We start from the raw sequence: 20,196 nt of genomic DNA, 5'->3' as shown, positions 1-20,196 counted from the left end.
TTTTCTGACCTTTGGACCCTTTCTTGCCTTTGACACTCTCCTCTTGAAGAGCAGGAACCAGAGGCTCAGATGTTGAAGGAACTGAAGGCTCAGATGGTATCGGTTTGACTTTTTTTGGTTTCTTAATTTTCCGTTTCTCAGGACCTTGTGGAAGGTCCTGTTCCAGAGGTTCCAGTTGAGCATTAAAATCTTGTATCTTGCCACGATAGATTTCTAGTGTTTCCTCAACCGTTGAGATTCCCGGCGGGGACATTTCCTGTTTCACGCTATCCGCAATCGCCACCAACTCCTTTACATCGTTATCAATTCCTTCGAATTGTGTGTGTAGATCCTGTACAGGGAACACCAATCAATACAATCTACTGGTAAAGAATTTCCTAAAATGTTTGGAGCCATCTATAATTAAGAACACATCTTCTCAATAAAGTCTCCATAACATCTGCCATCTTTTTAAGATAGACCTATAATAAAATGTATGTATATTGGTCGGTTTTGAGCAGCGATAAAGTAAATTTACTTCCAAAAAAAAAAAAAAAAAAGGTTTAATAACTGTGGCTATAAAATGGTTATTGGTAATGGATTACATCAGCTCTACAGACGTTAACCTTGTGCACACATAGGATTTCTTTTTTCTAACCATTCTACAAATCTTTAATTATTGAGGTTCTAGCACTGTATTTGTTTAATTGTTTTTAATCACATACTTCTATTTTAGCAATTCACCTACAATTGGTTAAATAAATGCATTTTAGTTTATGTTAGATTTTTTGTTAGCATTATTTAGGTAGTTGTTTGTCCTCCAAGATAAAAAGAATGTAGGACCCACCGATATTGGGGTACTGTGACGTAGTGGTGGGCTTAACGCGATATGGCCATGTGGTGGAACTGAATCCCTACATTTGTTTGCTGAGATAGGAGATTTTAAGTAGCCTTGCAAAATCTAAAACTGTATTGTGTGTACGCGGTTCCTTAATCTGTATTTAGAATGTATCACTTGTCATTTTAAAAAAAAAATTATCAGGCTATAATACACTCATGAAAATCAGGCAAATTGATAGGTCTAGTAAGGTTATGGGTTCTCTTTAAGGACGGTCATTAAATACAGATTGAAATATGCACCTCCCCTGACTGATTACATATACTGTAGATAGACAACACTCTAGAGAACATGTACAATTACAAAAAAGATCTAGAAAAATCCACTTTCGATGTGTTCAATAGAAAAACTTGTTCCTATATATCTTAGCAAACATGTATTCCTGACCCTAGTGCTAAACCCACCATTTAGGTGGCCTGCTCCCCCTTATCCCCCCTATAAAAGTTTCAAACTCACCTTATTTCCAGCCTCGCGCAGGTCCGCCAGCGCTGGCTCCGCCCCCTTTGTGACCATGGAAATGGACGATTTTTAGTCAATCCTATGCTTTCCCAGAGGTAAAGCATTGGATTGGTTAAAATCGGCACAGGGGCGGGGCCAAATGCCGTTTTGGCCAATCAGGATCTCTTCATAGAGATGCATTGAATTAATGCATCTCTATGAGGAAAATTCAGCGTCTCCATGCAGAGCGTGGGGGACGCTGAACGGCAGTGCTGCCTACTGTGCAGCCCTGAGCCAGGAAGCACCTCGAGTGGCCATCTGAGGAGTGACCACTTGGAGGTGTCCCTGGGGCAATGTAAACACTGCACTTTCTCTAAAAATGCAGTGTTTGCATGAAAATGCCTGAAGGGAGCTATTATACTCACCAGAACAACTACATTAAGTTATAGTTGTTTTAGTGACTATAGTTTGCCTTTAACAACACACCATGGATAGAACACAGATAAGGGGTGTGCAATCTTGGACTATAATACCCATCACTAACTTCATTGCCAGCAATTAGCAACTGGATTTCACAAATCACCGGAGAGATGACGGATACAGACAGTCAAACAGACCAACAGACAGAAAGAAACAGGAAGACAGATACAGAAAAGTGGATAAAACTTCAAGCAGAAAAATAAGGCAGACAGCGAATTTGTATCTTTGTGCCAAATTGCATCTTTCACCTAGCAAAACCGTAATGAAAGTGTTCGGGTCTAATCTTCAGCAAAGAGGATAACAATGTGAGGTGGGAGTCTTTAACATATTTCACAAGGCTCCTTTTCTACCAGTTTCAATCACAAGTATCTGCTTTTGTGACTATTTGAGCCTTTTCTTCCTTTGCTGGTCTGAGTGGCTATGCAAAGGCCTGGTCTGGCACAAAAAAAAAAATGAAAAATGAAAAAAAAAAGAAAAAGAAAAAAAACAAGTTAAACTACCCCTGTTACAAGACAATTTTCTTCCTGAATAAAGTGTATTTTAAAGGTTATATTCCTAATTGAGCAATGTTCTATAGAGAAATGTATTATCCCAGACAATTGCACCTGTAATTTATGCCTCTTTTTCTCGCACGCTGTGGTTTCCCAAGATGAGACCGTAAAATTAAGAAGCTCTTCAGAAAAACTTGTCATTTTGCTATTCAGGGCAGCCGAGAGAGTTTCATAGTGCTGGTGTCTTTGAACGCGGCTTACTAGTATCTGCATTGTATCCTAGGAAATAAGAGAGAAATGATTTAGCACCCAAATAAAATGAGGTGAAGAAAGAAGCAGACTAATGAGAAGAGAGCAGAGATGCGGGACTTTTTTTAAATCTCCGAAGCATTGTTGAATTATTATAGATGAGGGGTATCTGATAGACAAGGCATCAGCTACCAAGTAACCTGTGAGGGTTTTTGTCCAGATGGTGACCTCAGTGAGCACTCTATCAATCTTGTATATGAAGTGTTTAAAGGATTTTTTTTTTGAAAAAGTACATGTAGTTAGAGTCTGAAACAATCATAGACATGTAAGTAAAGTAAAAAAAAAATATCTTCGCTCTGAAGGCACTTGAGATACTTAGAACTCCGGGGGATTCAAAGTTCCTTTGAGAAATTCTTAAGAACCTCCACTTGGCAAGAACTTTGAGAACAGGAAGTGGATGTAGCAAGAGTGAGGAAGTGTACATTACTTTTGAATAGTAATATGCCATTGACGGATAGTATTTCAGATATTCAAAAACGTGTTTAGGTTGTAAAATTTTATTACATGACAGGAGGCTTCGTATTTTGCATAACTTTCTTTACTTATGCCTCCAGCAGCACAAGTCAATCAATCAAAAAACTTTAACCAATCCTAGGCCAACATAGCCTGCATATAAGTCTTTGGTGGGCGTGTCTATTCCTCTTTCTTTGCTGCTTCCAGAAGGCACAGGTCAGAGTACTACCTTCAGAGCTTATTTATTTTATATTCATTTCATATTGCTAGGATAATATTCATTGTTTTCCATTATCTAAATGTTTATTTGTATATGTTTATTTTACTAGTCCTTTATTTTTCTCTCCCCTCTGCCCTACCTCTCCTCTCACCCTTTACTGTCTCCTACCCGCGGCGTTTTTTCCGCGACCGCGCTTTTTTCTGGGGTATGGAGCTCGCTTAGGGACCCTTTGGGAGGTGGGTGTGGGGCTGGAGGGGCTTTCCGTTTATTTGTGCGGCATTTAGAAGCTTGACAGCGGACCGCGATCACGATCGCGGACCGCACTGTCTTTTTGGCGCGAACGGCGGCCATCTTGGATCTCGCTTCCGCGAGACCCACGACGGCCATTAGCGCTCCTAACGGTCGTGATTCAAACGACCCGTCCTTTTTTCTCCTCACATGTTTATGTCAATATGTCAATTTGGTTTACCTACACGGTGTATATTTTGTGGTATCAGTACCCTAAGACTTCCCCTTGCTAAGACATATTAAAGGCTCAGTGCATGCAGGCTCATCCCCTGCTGCATATCTTACAGACACAGTTTAAGCAGGCTCATCCCCTGCTATACTGTTAAAAGCACAGTACAGACAAACTCATCCCCTGCTGTACATCTGATAGGCACAGTTTAAACAGGCTCATCCCCTGCTTTACTTTAAAGGCACAGTACAGACAGGCTCATCCCCTGCTGTACATCTTAAAGGCACAGTTTTAGCAGGCTCATCCCCTGCTATACTTTTAAAGGCACAGTACAGACAGGCTCATCCCCTGCTGTATTTCTCAAAGTCACAGCTCAAGCAGGCTCATCCCCTGCATTACATCTAGAGTCACTAGTGCAACAGGCTCATACCCTGTTATACACAGAAGAGTCACTATATAAACAGACCCATCATCTGTTTTAAATAAGTGCCAGTGCCAGCAGGCTCATCCCCTGCTATAATCAAGTGACATAGTGCCAGCAGGCTCATCCCCTGCTACATATATATATATATATATAAGTGCCTAGCTGCAAACAGCCTCAGACAAGTGACAGCAGGCTCATCCCCTGCTATATATATATTAACTGAACCGATACAAGCAGACTCACCCCTGCTATTAAATCTAGTGACTCAATAACTGCAGGCTCGTTTCCCTGCCATACTATCATATATATATGTGACTCTATACATGAACTGTATCATACGGCACTCCACACATTTCAGTTCCTAACACTTTCCTGTCTTCCACAGACAGACCCAACACACAACACAAGATGAGTGATTCACCACAGTTACCACCATCAGATTGGCAGGCGCTCATTAACTCGGCGGTAGCCGCCTCCGTGGAGAAAGCTATCGACAAACTGCTTATGCAGAACCCAAAACCGGACACGGCTATTGAACAACCCACGTTTTTTACTGACGATGCCCTTCCTGGAGATTACCACGCTACAAAACGGCAACGGAAGGGCACCATATCAAACACCCAGGGAAAGAGAGGAAAAACACAACTGAAGAAGAACCGCCAGGCAATGAAGAGAGGAACTTCCCCTCCATATTCTCCGTCCTCGGAGGACGATGATCACAACCCCCCACCATCACTTGACATCATGGATGAATGGAAGGCGGGAGATTCACACTCGGAAGACGAGGAATGGCTAGACCTCCAGGGAAACGACAGAGACTATGATCAGGACACATACCTTGAACAGGAATTCCCTCAGGAAGAGGGCACCTTCATAGACCCCCAAGGAGCAACCATGTTCGACCCCCGCACGATCCGACATCCAAGATCAACGGAATGGGGATTGCCAGAACACCTAACTCAGTTCGTCCATTTCTGGCTGAGAAAGCCAATGGACAAAGAAGTAAGGGCGAGACTACGGGCAGAATACCCAAGACCCACACTACCAGATAAAATCGCACTGACCCCGGAATTTGATACTACCGTATCCCTGTTCATGTCCCGCGCAGGTCGGGACCCGCGAAAAGGGATAGAGAAGGGCCTTAGGGAATCCCAAGACAAACTCTTAGACATCCTGGGCCCTCTAGCAAAAATGCCATACTTGGCCGACTTAGCCCTATCCCAGGGCACCACACTGGATGCCCACACTATACGTGAATGGGCGCAACAGGCCATCTGTATGCTGGGTAACACCAATGCGGCAATGTGCGCAGAACGCCGCAGAACTGCATTACTCAAGATGGACCCAAAACTGATGGAGCTGGGTAAAAAAGAAATGGGACCGCTGGCGAACGGTCAACTTTTCGGTGACTCTTTCATAACTGAACTCAAGAAACATGTAAGCATCTTCACCACTCTGAATAAGGCTCAGACATCCATCAGGCAAGTTTTTCGCACCACCACACCACGCCGTGGAGTTTTTGGCAGGGCTGGTCGCCAAAGGGGCCGAGCCACCAGCCGCTTCTGGCCTACAGGCCCCAGATACCAGTCATCTCAAGCCTTCTTCCCAACCTCAAGAACCAACTTCCAGCGAGGATCTTTCCGTTCCAGAGGCACCCGCACCCGCGGACGCGGACGTTTCAATACAGGTGAGCATTCCCAACACACCCTGTCTTTTTTCCCACATGACTGCAGGCAGACTGTCTCTCTTTTCACAGGAATGGGAGAAGATATCTTCGGACAGCTGGATTCTCAATACGGTAACCGGCTACGAGATCGAGTTCTCAGACACCCCGGTACAAGACCGACGCCCACCTCCAATAAGAGCGTCGGCAACACTCACTGGAATCATAGACAAGGAGATTCAAACCCTCTTCGACAAAGGGGCGGTGGAGGTCGCCCCGGACGATACGGGTTTCTTCAGCAACATCTTCGTAGTCCAAAAGAAAACAGGAGACTACAGACCAGTCATCAACCTACGACAACTGAACGTTTTCGTCACATACAGGCATTTCAAAATGGAAGGAATCCACCTTCTAAGAGACCTACTATTGCAACACGACTGGTTCACTCGACTAGACTTAAAGGACGCCTACCTATCGGTACCGATAGCCTGCGTCAGCCGTCCTTTCCTCCGCTTCACATGGAACCACCTCTCCTACCAATTCACCTGTCTCCCATTCGGCCTCAGCTCAGCACCATGGTGCTTTACGAAACTCATGAAGCCGGTAATGGCTTACCTAAGGGAGAAAGGCATCCGCTGCCTAATATACCTGGACGATATTTTGATTTTCTGCGAATCAGCGCCCAGGCTTCACTCTCAAACGAGATTCATAGTGCTCTTGCTGGAATCTTTGGGCTTCATCATAAACAGAGAAAAATCTTCTCTACAACCTGCCAAGGTGGTTCAGTTCCTGGGATTCGAAATAGACTCGGGGACATGTACCCTCCGTTTACCCACTGCGAAGATTGCGGCAATACGGAAAGAGATACGCCGGGTACTTCGAAAAGACTCAATACCGCTTCGCCTCCTAGCCCGAATGGTAGGCCTGTTATCGTCCTCCATACAAGCGATCTTTCCGGGACCGCTACACTACCGGGCCATGCAACGGGCGAAGGCATATCACTTGAGACAAGGTCAGACATACGACCACTGGATTCCAGTGTCAGCAGAAATACGGACAGAACTCAGATGGTGGCTCCTGCACATGGAAGCCTGGAACGGCAGAGCCATATTCGGTCCGAACCCGGACTTTGTCTTGGAGTCAGACGCCAGCCTATGGGGCTGGGGAGCCCACTGCACACAGGCGTCCACCGGAGGGCCATGGTCGGAGGAAGAAAAACTCCTACACATCAACTGCCTGGAGTTGATAGCGGGCTCCTTCGCGATCCGGAGTTTGGCCAAGAACATGTCCAATTGCTGCATACTCCTGCGCATGGACAACATTTCGGCAGTCCAGTACATAAACCACCTGGGCGGAGCCAGATCACGGGCCCTGACGGAAGCGACGAGGGACATCTATCGATTCTGCCTACCCCGCAACATCACGATCAAGGCAGAATATCTACCGGGTGTCAACAACCTCACTGCAGACTGGTTCTCTCGACACTGGAGAGACAGCAGCGCCTGGCGCCTGGACACCGCCATCTTCCGCAGGATAAGGCAGATACGAGGTCCGCTACACATAGACCTCTTCGCATCACGGACGAACACTCAACTACCGAGATATTACAGTTGGCTCCCGGACCCTCAAAGCGAAGCAGTGGATGCGTTCCTGCAACGATGGCCACAGTCAGGTGCTTACGCATTCCCACCTTTCTCGATGCTGGCGAGAGTCCTCCACCACCTACGCAGAGCGGGGACCTCTCTGATTCTGATCACACCGTTATGGAAGAGCCAAGCATGGTTCCCGGACCTACTAGCTCTATCACAGGACCATCCGCTACTCTTACCAGTGTTCCCATTCCTCCTGGTGAACCCAGACGGGGAACCTCATCCGTTGATTTCACAAGACCGGCTGGAACTGGTAGCCTGGAGTCTTTCCGGGGATCCTGGAACGTCTCAGGCCTATCGCAGACGACTAGAGACCTGTTATGGGACTCCTGGGCACCGGGCACTAGACGTAGCTACCTATCCGCATGGAACACATGGAACCGCTGGTGCATGGAAAGGGACCTTGATCCCTTTACAGCACCTATTCCCTGCATTCTAAATTTCCTGTCAAACCTGTTCGCAGAAGGCAGAGCATTCCGCTCAATTAATATCACCAGATCCGCCATCTCGGCGGCCCACACCCCGATAGACGGTACACCAGTGGGTCAGAACACTGGTATGCCGTCTACTGCGGGGCATCAGACTAGCCAGACCTCCGGTACCGAAGTATAACACTCTTTGGGACGTTGATATAGTTATCCGATTCCTTAGGAACTGGCCTGACAACGAGACCTTGTCACTGAGACAACTATCAGCCAAACTAACTCTCCTCCTATGTTTAGTTTCGTTTCGTAGGGTCGCAGACGTTAGGGCTTTTGACATAGATGGTTTCACTATTACACCAGTAGGGGTTACCTTCTCGGTATCTCGCAGGACTAAAACGGACTCCACATCCGTGTCTTACCCATTTTTTCCGACGGTTCCGCGGCTATGCGTCGTGACCACTTTGCTTCGGTACGTAGAAGTTACCGAACCACTCCGTTTTTACCGATCAGGACAACTTCTGGTATCTTACACCAAACCATACAAACCAGTAACTACCACTACGTTGGCCAGATGGGTACGATGGCTCTTATCCCTTGCAGGGGTAGAACCGAATTTCGGGGCCCACTCGGTACGCGGGGCGGCGGCTTCGCGTGCATACTCGGCGGGAGCTTCACTCACGGACATCCTGCGCTCGGCAGATTGGACTAGAGAAAACACCTTCCGAGTTTTCTACTTTCGACAGACATCTCACGCATCTTTTTCGTTGTTACCGCAGCGTTAAAAATGCAAAATATGTAATAAAATTGCAGATTATGTTAACGTAGTGTACGTATAATCTTAATTTTAATAATGACAGGAGGCGAGTATTTTCCCCCCCATAGATCTTGAGATTGTTCCCCCCCTTGATACTCGCTGTTTATAGCATTTTACAGACAGTTGTGACATCATGACAGACTGTTACATTCCTAGCATAAACCTCACGTAAACAGTATAGAATTTACTAGTTAACTACTCAATAGTACTGTCAATATTATAACCTACTACTTAGACATGTTTAGTAACTGAATCAGGTCTAGGTTGCATGCGGACAATAGTTCATTTCCACATCTTTCACCTATTTCCGTTTTTTTTCCAGCATAAGATGACTTGGGAGCCGGACAACAATACCCATCAAGCTCCAATCCAAGCTACGTTCGTTCAAGTTACAGAGTTCCAGTTTAAAGGATACCTCACAACCTGACGTTACAGGACTTCTCACATCAAAGAAAGAGGAATAGACACGCCCACCAAAGACTTATATGCAGGCTATGTTGGCCTAGGATTGGTTAAAGTTTTTTGATTGATTGACTTGTGCTGCTGGAGGCATAAGTAAAGAAAGTTATGCAAAATACTCGCCTCCTGTCATTATTAAAATTAAGATTATACGTACACTACGTTAACATAATCTGCAATTGTCCTTCACAAATGTCAATGTCCATATTTAGATTTTCAGGTGGTTCTATTTAACAATTTTAGTGTTTACGCCCCTACACACCATCAAAGGAACAATCCAAAAACACAAAGCACTTCTAACACTACAATATATGTTGCAATATCCTTTGCGGAGTGTGTGTCGCTTTAGAGCTTACTGCTTGTTAATGGACAACAAACCTGCACAGGTTAAATGTGTAGTCTTCAATGACCTAAACTGGATATGTAGGGTCCAGACCATCATGGGGCTTACAGAGTATAGATAATCATTTTGTATGCCTTACACACTGTTTGCACAGCTCTAAATGATATACTGGTGCTTACTTTATGAAGTGTAAGATTAAAAGGCTATAATTACATTGAATACATTGTGTCCACTATTGCTTGTAAATAAGAGTCTTGCTATCTTGTCCTATGTTAACCAGTGGTAAGCAAAGTATTTCCCTTCAAATGGATAATATCTTTGAACTCCGTTTGTATACGGATAGTTCGAGAGGCTGTGGTCAGTCTTCTCATGGTGGTCATTCATCTGAAGACCACCAGCTTTCTAATAAACTACTAATACCATCATCTGACAAAAACTCGCTATTACACAGCTGTAGATGGAGAGATACTGCTTTTAATTCCCCCAGTATAGCAGCTTGAGTGTAATAGTGTAATATGAGAATGCGTTTTTAGTAACTGCGTGTACCTATGGCCTAATGCACTTGGCCAGTGAGATATAATAAATAAAAAACATTGTGAAAACAGAATTAAATAACACAATATATCTCACCTGCAGCTGACCGAGGAAGCATTTGTAAGCATTCTGGACTTCTAACCACTGATCACCATCAACACCAGAACTTGAGAGAGAAACCTGGGTTGATTTCATGCGATCTGCATGATCTTGGGATTCCTGGAGTAATTGTTTGGCGTTTGATAGCTGGGCTAGTTTTTCTTGCAAACCAGGCTGGAGATCAGAGTTGAAAGATTCCTGTATCTTTTTAAATTCGGTCAGCTTTAACCAGTGGACGTCTAAAGGACTAGTCAACTTGTCATCTAGATTCTCGGTTTCTTCTGAAGGCCTGTAACACAAACAGAGTTGTAGGTCTAATGTGCAAATGTTCAAGAAATATTTAAAGTTTTAAACTGGCCAATAAGTAGCTGTTCAAAGAGCATCTTACCTCTGGACTTCATTGGTTGAAACTGTGCATTCCAATAGGTTATTTTGTACCAGGTCAGATTCTGCCTCCATAGAAATCGTCTTATCATGTAAGTGAGGACTAACATTTCGAGCATCTTCGCCTCTTCCCGACGCCTCTGTTTTGATGACCTGAAATTCATGGATAATTTTTTTAAGCAGAGGTATCTGTGTTTAGAATTCTTGTAACGAAGGTAAAACAGAAGGACTGCACAAATAATAAAACAAGAATCACAGCGACTACGGTCTGTCATTACTTCAGCGGCTCGTAAAAACAGTGGTTTCCTGTTAATACTGCAGAACAGGTCAGACATATTTAGCAAGTAACATACAGAAGGTAAAAGTGGCAGAATTTGATTCAGGAGTGCAGATGGAACCGAGTGAATCAGATGCAAGCAAACAGGGAGAGAAAATGTAAAAAAACATAAAAATATAAAAAATAAGAGAGAGATTAGGTAATGAATTAAGAAGCATGGAAGTTAAATGGTAGTGTTTTTGGGCAGCACAGTATGAAGCAGCACCGCACTAGAGGCTGCATAGTATGAATGTCAAGAGTCCACGCTATTGCCAGATACACAATTCTAGTTCTTAGTATATAAATGGTAAGAGACATTGCCCCGAGAGAGGTGGTAGGAGAGGGAGGGAAGGCAGCAAGAAGGACTATGTGTAGGAGAAGGCAGACACGGCCTTAGTATTCTATTTAGTAAATACATATGTTTAATAAAGTATATATTATATGATCTAAAGGGCTTTTCTAATTCTTACTAAAATGGCTTCATGCGCGCAAAATGATTTCTTGTTTTACTAAAAAGTATATTCTCATCGTGTTGAATGGTATAGAGCATCTTTACATTTACCGTCGGGGTCTCATTTGTAAGAAACGAGGACTTGGGAGTTAAATCATCTCCGGCACTAGATGTCTCTGGCGCATCAACGACTGCACTTAATTGTGATGCAGAATTCATATTTTCAGGAATTCTTGCTGCAAGCAATCGGATCAGTTCGATTTTGTTCAGAAGAGACGTGTTGATCACCTGAAACACAAATCACACATTTGGTCCTTCTCTGCCATTTTCTCACACTATTCTTTACAAATAAGATTTTAACCCTTAATTGGCCCCCAAAAGCCATACTCCTACACACGCCATATCTACTACAAACCTTCAACCCTTCGCAGGAAGGATTTCAAATGACACCCACATTTATTTTTCACGTAAAATGGAAAAATTTAAAAAAAAAAAAATCAAAAAAACAAAATTCACCGAATCTCCTTCCAGACAAAAATGAATACGACATTAGAATTCACTCACTGGTGTGTAACAACTCTCCCCACACACAATCAGAATAACAAATTATACACAACATGAACCTGGAGCCACTTTAACATATGACCATTATGTGTCAATATTCTAATACGAGGGACATGAATATTCATTATTTTCGGTTGCTTTGTGTGCATACATGGTTTCTTTGTCTTACTTAATTTTGCAGATCATACAAAGTGTTTCAATCTTTAAAGCATGCGCTCAACAAAAGAGCAGAATTATCTTTTATAACCATTTGAACTGCACAAACAGTGAAACGCGTGGGTTATTTCAAGTGAAACCGTAACTTTTTCTATAAATCCCAATAAAAAAAACAAAAAAAACCACTTTTTTTTTAAAAACACGGAAAATATACTTAACTTTCTTTCCACGAGACGCTCCACTTTCCTCAAGGGACACTATAGGTACCAAACCCACTTCAGCTCAGTGAAGTGATCTGGGTGCAGTGTCCCAATCCCACTTAATCCTGCAATGTAAATCACTCTTCTTTTAAATAAACTGCAATGTTTACATTACAGCACTGAGACCGTTTCTAGCGGCTGTTTACTAGACAGCCACGAGAGGCGCTTCCGGGAATTTACCGAACTGTAAGTCCCCTAACGCGGAGCATTCCCACACTCGGCATGAGGACATCCAGCGTCTTTAAACTCCCCATATGAAAGCATTGATTTAATGCCTACCTATGTGGAGGGCTTATTGCTCTCGCTGTGCATACTGCGAAAAGGGACAATTTGGACATCCGTAACTAGAAACAAGGGAAAAGCACTAGAAAGGGTTTAAAAACCCTTTTGTCCAGCATCCATTTAAAAAAAAATATTATATATAATTTTACAAAAATGATTACTAACTAAATTATGAATTTTTTTTTACTAACGCTGCTCTGCGCACTGTGAATAGACATTTCGTAAAATCTTTGAAATCGTTAAGAAGCCATTTCCACCCATCTCTGCATGCAACATCTCTGCCCCCCAGTGGCCAAAAACACATACCTACCAGCTACACATAGGTAGCCTGAAATAATAATAAAAAAAAAAAATCACAATTTTTTTTCCCCTCAATTTCAACTTCTTAATAAAATGGGGAAAGACGGTCTTACATCCACTTTTAATGTTGTTCCTTGTAAAAGTTGATCCGGTGTCTGAGATATCAGATGTGCCCGTGTTATAAAAGCGATGCGCATGCTACAAACTGTACAGAGATCCGTGCGTCATTTTGGGAGACTGCGCACAGTAATCTCATCAATTTGTCATGTTTCGGCAAAGTATAACTGGCAAAACTTATATATTAATGTATGCAAACATGAACGTAAACAGCGCAGAGTTATTTTCTTAGATCATGGTGTGTCGTTTATCTTATGGAGTCAATTTAATTAAATGTCAAAGCTCACATGTACTATGTATTTCTGCTAGAACGGTCCTTAACCAGGTGAGGCGCCAAAATTGCCCCCCTCCACTTTTATTTACTACACAAATTTATGTTTGAGATTATTCTAACTGTATCTGAACAAATGTTCTGTTCACCTGCAATTCCAAAGGAAGTTCAGAATTTTGCAAAATATTTTGGATGTCGTTGGTCTTTTTGTTTATTTCTTCCAGATTTCTTTCTTGATTTTGAAGCTCAATCTAACCAGGAAACAAAGCAAAATAATACTCCGTTTGTCTAGTTTTTGAGAGGAATGCATTTTTAGACAATCTGTGCTTTATAGTTCATGTTTTCATCAAAATACATTTGATTCAAATGTTTACATATGGGAAAATGGAGGATGGCAAGAGACCCAGGAGTGAGGGGGAGGTGGCGAGAGACCTAGGAGTGAGGGGGAGGTCACAGGTGACCCAGAAGTAGAGAGGGAGGTGGCGAGAGACCTAGGAGTGAGGGGGAGGTCACGGGTGACCCAGAAGTAGAGAGGGAGGTGGCGAGAGACCTAGGAGTGAGGGGGAGGTGGTGAGTGACTCAGAAGTGGAGGGGGAGGTGGCGAGAGACCTAGGAGTGAGGGGGAGGTGGTGAGAGAGTCAGAAGTGGAGGGGGAGGTGGCGAGAGACCTAGGAGTGAGGGGGAGGTCACGGGTGACCCAGAAGTAGAGAGGGAGGTGGCGAGAGACCTAGGAGTGAGGGGGAGGTGGTGAGATACCCAGGAGTGGGGGGGAGAAAGGTGGTGAGAGACCCAGGAGTGGGGGAGGTAGCGAGAAACCTAGGATGGGGGGGAGGTGGCGAGAGACCTAGGATGGGGGGTGAGGTGGCGAGAGACCTAGGAAGGGGGGTGAGGTGGCGAGAGACCTAGGAAGGGGGGTGAGGTGGCGAGAGACCTAGGATGGGGGGGAGGTGGCGAGAGATCCAGGAGTGGAGGGGGGAGGGGGAGGTGATGAGAGACCCAGGAGTGGGGGGGAGGAGGTGGCGAGAGACCCGGGAGTGGGGGTGATGAGAGACCCGGGAGTGGGGTGGAGGTGGCGAGAGACCCACCTCCCTCCTACCCCGTTTTTTTTTTATTGGTCTTTATTTTGTTTAAGAAACAACTTTTCAATTTGTTTACACGTGTTATAAATAAGTACAGACGGTTCTGTAATTAATTGTTAAGGTATTTTTGTAATTTATTTTCCCTTCACAAGGTTATGGCATCAAATGGCAATTCTAAGGACCATAATCACTACAGGTAATTGTAGTGGCAGTGATGGTAGAAAATTTCAGGTGTTTTAAACGGAATTTGACACAAAGTAGAGGTCCACCAGATACTGGATTGATTACACATTATCAATGTTAATCTCATCAAACTTAAATAGCTTTGACTAACGGAGAGTGTTAGTAAACATGCTTAGCCAATCAATGCGGTCCAAATTTGCAACCTGCTAGCACCATTACCCCTACGACGGGCTGTAGTTGTTATAGTGGTTAGAATGCCACTTTCAATCAAAACATAATTTTGTACACATGGCCTGCCATAATATATCAACAAATGGGAAATCCTGATTTTAATATCATAATCGTAAAGCCTACCAGTTTTACAGTTTGTGTTTTATCTCACACACAAACACACAAAACTACTTACATTTAAGGACGGCACATCATTTTGTGTTAGGGAAACTTCTTCAAACATTCTTATCTTTGAGTCAGACCACTGCTCGATGTCCTTCGACAGGCAAATAATTTTATTCCACAAGTTAGATGCAGTTTTCAGATTTTCTTCATAGTTGACGATTTTTTCAAACATCTATTTGAAAAGACAATGGACAATAACAGAAAGAAAATATATGAAAACAGTGGCTTTGTTGCTCAGTTTTGGCTACTTTTGGGTCAAACGTGTCCTTCAAATGTATTTGTAGAACTCTGTCCTGCAAAACAAGCCGCAGATTGGAGGACATCATCCATCTCAGAGTATCTGGTCTAGGATTTAGAACAATCTACTGCTCTCTACATGGACCAGAGTGATCACAAGGACAAAAGATCAGGTTAAGTGATACAAAATCTGGGTTTTCATTTTGTGGAATTTGTGAAAACAGACAAAAAACACAGAAGCAGCAAACTGTTCAGGCAAGTTGAAAAAGGGTTCTGAAGAAAAATGTCTGACCACATTTTTGATCATTACAAATTCCATCCTACAAGAAAAGACTTCACGGACAAGAACCAACTCTACGAATAAAATGAATCATTATGATATACTACTTACGTTTCAAATAACTTCTAGATCTGCTAATATATCCAGTGACAATGTATTAGGATCCACCAAAATGGCACAAAAATATATTTTAGGTTAAACTAGTCATGAAGTAAATAGAGAGGATTTAAAGGCTTTTTTTGCAATTTGTCATAAAAATACTAATTACCTTGTTAGTTCTCTGCAGTTCCTGCTTTAACAAATAACTCTATATGTTTTCTCTCAAAATTACTAGATGAATTACAGCCAACCTTGGTAGGGCTGGCAGGGATGTGATTTGATTATTTTTAAGATACAACTCATCACCATTGTTCGATATTGTGGACTGACAACCCCCCAGTCTGTTGCATGCCTATACATCACGATTTCAGGACAAAACGTAGGGATTTCCCAACATACAAACAAGACAACTGTGTCTGCCACTCGGCTATCCCCGGGGACCACTTTCCCATTACCCAACTACCGACGTTCAAAGTTGGATTGCTCTGGACAAGTAATGCCGAGGTGAATCTTACAAACTATCCGACCAGCCACTATCTGACAGCCTGTTTGGTACAAGAGTAAAAAATAATGAAAGCAATGTTACATACATCCAACCATTTATCAGTCATCAAGTTAGCTTCACTCTGAAAAGGTGGACTTCCAAAACTCTTCATCTTGCTCAGGTGGAACTGAAGGTTCTTGCAGATACTGTTTATCTCCTCAATGTTTTCGGAATTCTCATTTAGCTCCTGTTTTACTGCGTCGACCTGCAAAAGCAAAACAATTAAACATACACATACTTATTCCAGAGGTTTCAAGTATGAGGTCAGTTCATTATGGAGAAAACCAGGAAAATCCAGGAATACATGCAAAAGTCATGGATCGGGACAATTTATACTTTCACTGTCCCAGTATATCAGCATTTTAGAACTAGGAATTTTATTTAAATCCATCAAAACTTGTAGGTTTTTTTGTCTACTGAACATGATATTAAAGGAAAACAAACTGGTTTTCCTTGCATTATAGCTTCCCCCTTTTTTCAAGTTAATAGCCTCTTCTGTCACTTACCTGGGTCCAGCATCGAGGACCATGGCTCAGCTTCGCCCATGCTCCTTCCCTGCTGATGTCCGCCAGCGGGGGAGACCAAATACGCATGTGTAGCAATGGCCTTGCTTGCATTAGGAATTATTCTGGTAGACAGCCACTAGAGGAGGAGATAATCCTAGCAGGTAATTATTGCAGTTTAAAAAACTGCACTAATTACATGATCAAGGTTAAGGATGATGGGAGTTTGCACCCAGACCATTTCAATGAGCTGAAGTGGTCTGTGTGCCTACAGTGTCCCTTTAATGCAAGATTTATTTTACCTGGCTGAAGATACCAATTATAATACAGCTTTGACTTCAAATATGCCAGTTCTGCTATTTCTAACAAGTGATTATTTATGGCTAATTTTTTCTTTAATATTGATCAGTGTTGTTCAGCTATTATATAGAATAGTAATACAGTGGTACCTCGGTTTACAAACTCCTCGGTTAACATAATTTGGGGTTTACAAATAAAATGCATTGCACCTGGGAGGTTTATAGCATCGCCCCCGTGCATGCTGGAGTCTGTGGGTAGCACGTGGCGTAGAGTGCAGTTGTTTTGGGACTTTTTGGTGCATTTCTCAAGCTGTGGAAAGGTAGGGAGCTGAGCTTCGTCGTTTGCATGCCTTTTATTGTGTGTTCTGTATTGTGGGTTGGTTTCCATGCCAGCTCATTTTGACTTTTTTCTAACCTGCAGAACGGATTAATTAGTTTTCAATGCATTCCTATGGGAAACCGCGTTTCGGTTGCCAAATTTTTCGCAATAAGAAACGTCCAGGAGAACGCATTAAATTCATAAACCGAGGTACCACTGTATGTAAAATTGCTGCCTATTATACACCTTCCTGAGTTAGACTTTAAGAAAGCAGTGACCTCTTGTGGTTTGTGACAAACTCACAATGAAGGAACGATGCCCTTTTATAATGAAATGAGCATTCAAACTCAAATCTGTGCAGAAGGGAAATTGATACAACTTGCCGAGTTATTATAGATATATTTTTTAATTATCTCCAACCAATTAACAGAAAACAAACCAATGCTTGGTTTCAGAGCAGTGATTACATCATCATATTTGCTCCAGAATGGAACAGGCTAAACGATAGATTTCTTAGAAACACTGATATTGGAGCGTGTGCTCACTGGCTAAAAAACACATGGGTAAAAAGGTTACCTTTGTGATCATTTTCTGGAGATTTTCTTTTCCCATGTAGGAAGACTGCTGTGATAGCGTACTTTCTCCCTTCTGAATTAGAGAGGATAAAATGGTCCGGCAGCTTTTAAACCGGCGTAGCAGGTCCAAAACCTTCTCACACTGCTCTTTACTGCCACGGAAAGGGATTCAATTGGTTAGTTATTTAGGATAAATGTCTAGAACAATAAGCAATCTAAATACATATACCCAGAATGCAGAGGAGAGCGTGCTAAAACCGTTCTTTACCATTCTTAGGTTTTTGTTTTTTTTTTTACATTTATTTATTATAAGTTATACTATTAAAACCCTATAGTAGCTAACAGATAAAATATTTATTAAATGCATTATGTTTATTTAATCCAATGCCATTAACCCCTCTAACTCCCTCCACTTATTTCAGTTTTGTCACAGAGATTGAGACCAATATACAACGCATTCTTCCTATTTCAATGGGAGATAGATTGCAGAGTGGGATTTCACGGCAACTTCCTGATTGTTGATTTAAGCATCATTGGTGCTCATAGAAGAATTGGCACTGATACACATTTAAAAGTTTAGGTGTTTTAGAATACATTGTATATATATATATATATACACGTTCAGTATGAGACAACTGTCCAAGCCGCAGAAACGATCGATCAAAGGAAACTCCCTAAAAAATGTTTGCCTTGGTACAGCATAAAATTCACAATAACTGCATGTAGTCAACACAGGGTTTAATATGTGTTACCACGGCCGGGGTGCTCTGACCATGGGACGTAGCTCTGATTGGCTGACAGGGCTGAGATTAGCTTTTCTTGAACCACCAACCATTACCAGTTTTAGGTTGTCACGCCAACCGAGGATGCATTTCTACATCACTGGTTGGGGTCCAGGGGGTGCCGCAGCAGACTCGCTCGCTTGCGGCAGCGCTTGCATACGGACAAGAACGTGCGTGCAACATCATGCACGCACGTTCCAAAGTCATGTACTCGCGAGTAGCGAATCACAGCCCTTCTTAGGCTATCTAAACTTAATTTGCCAGTTATTTAGTATTTAGTGCCCCGTCATGGTTTCCCATTTTAGTTCATCCAAGAACTCGTTTATCTATTGATTCCTCTGTGTGTGTGATTTTTGGCTAGTATTTTAAATAAATATTCTGATTTCTATTGTCCTTGACCTTGGCTTGCCTCACTGTTTACCTTCTCTTTGTACTCCTGACCTCGGCTTGTCCCATTCCAAGGTCTGGTAATATGGGTATTGTTGACTGACACATCCCCATTCTGTAACAAGCCCATTCATCCAGATTTGATAACTCCCCAAAAAGTCCCAAAGTCTCCCAAACCTAAAATTTGTGAGTTTGCTCATAGTTCCAGGTTTAATATCCGAAGAACCACATACCAGGTTATGTGTCAATGACATTCCTTACCTGTGAATAAGTGACTGCCACACATCCTCCCATACAGTCTCACACTCTTCCAAGCCTTCAATACCCTTTAGTTGTGCCGTTGGAATTTGGGAGAAGTTGTCCGCAACAGAGCGTTTTTCTTTGGCATAAGAATTCAGTTCTTTTTCAAGTTTCAGGAAGATTTTCAGTCTTAAAGTTAATCAAGACACAAATAGTTACAAATCTTTCAACACTTGCCACAGCCATGTGTTTAGTCATGTAGATGGCTCTTGTACAACAGCAGTATATTGTTTTCTAACTCTGTCTGTCTACAAGCACCAAAATGTTACACGTGTTACCAATATTTGTAACATTGTGCTTATTCAGGTTTTATGCTTTCAATAAAAACTTATAAGAAAGGAGACATGAATATGACACATGACAGCAATTCTTATCCCCTGGGTCGGAATCCACATTTCAGTCGACGTCTTATTTCAGTGGGTGTCTGATGGGTGGAACACTCATCGTAGGAGTCATCCCTCATGGAACCACCCACAATAAGTCAGCAGTGGAAAATGCACCCTTACAATGGGAAAAGCGAATGAAGGAGTTTTACAAAATGTATTTTGTGGTTAATTATAAAATGCTTGAAAAAAATGATCATGGAGTCAAATTTTACAGCTGGAGAATGGTTTGCCATCTGATGGAAGGCACATAAATTGGGTTCATATACACTCCATTGAATTTTTATTTTTTATTGAATTAGACACTTTTTTAGCCATACCAATTCATACCAGCAATGAGCAGCTGTAATAAGCCGAGAGCCGTCAGCTGACACTCTCAGGTAACCATCACACATTGTTGCTTGGATTAATATTTCCTCATTATCCCGAGCAGGACAGAGGAGGTAGGCTACTGAGCTCTGTTTAGCATTTAACCTTTCAAAAATGGTTTAACACTGAAAAGAATGGCAGTGCCAGGGACTCCAGACACTATAACCACTTCCCAGAGATAGAAAATTACAGTGTCCCTTTAAGGATCACTGCCTTATATTCATA

General features: G+C 42.5%; 1 protein-coding gene across 1 annotated transcript in view; it reads right to left on the bottom strand.

The window, feature by feature from the left end:
- SYNE2 (spectrin repeat containing nuclear envelope protein 2) overlaps nucleotides 1–20,196 on the bottom strand; it is a 257,761-nt gene that overhangs the window by 151,158 nt on the left and 86,407 nt on the right. Inside the window, exons 30-38 of the mRNA XM_063440109.1 lie at nucleotides 19,181–19,348; nucleotides 17,752–17,902; nucleotides 16,101–16,259; nucleotides 14,905–15,066; nucleotides 13,386–13,487; nucleotides 11,392–11,574; nucleotides 10,524–10,672; nucleotides 10,133–10,424; nucleotides 2,401–2,565 (exon numbers count right to left, since the gene is read on the bottom strand). Of these exons, the coding sequence (XP_063296179.1) occupies nucleotides 2,401–2,565; nucleotides 10,133–10,424; nucleotides 10,524–10,672; nucleotides 11,392–11,574; nucleotides 13,386–13,487; nucleotides 14,905–15,066; nucleotides 16,101–16,259; nucleotides 17,752–17,902; nucleotides 19,181–19,348 (1,531 nt within the window). The remainder of the gene's footprint in view (nucleotides 1–2,400; nucleotides 2,566–10,132; nucleotides 10,425–10,523; nucleotides 10,673–11,391; nucleotides 11,575–13,385; nucleotides 13,488–14,904; nucleotides 15,067–16,100; nucleotides 16,260–17,751; nucleotides 17,903–19,180; nucleotides 19,349–20,196) is intronic.

Source organism: Pelobates fuscus, chromosome 13, assembly GCF_036172605.1.
Source record: "Pelobates fuscus isolate aPelFus1 chromosome 13, aPelFus1.pri, whole genome shotgun sequence".
Classification (NCBI taxonomy): Eukaryota; Metazoa; Chordata; class Amphibia; order Anura; family Pelobatidae; genus Pelobates; species Pelobates fuscus.
This window is presented reverse-complemented; position numbering and strand designations above follow the sequence as displayed.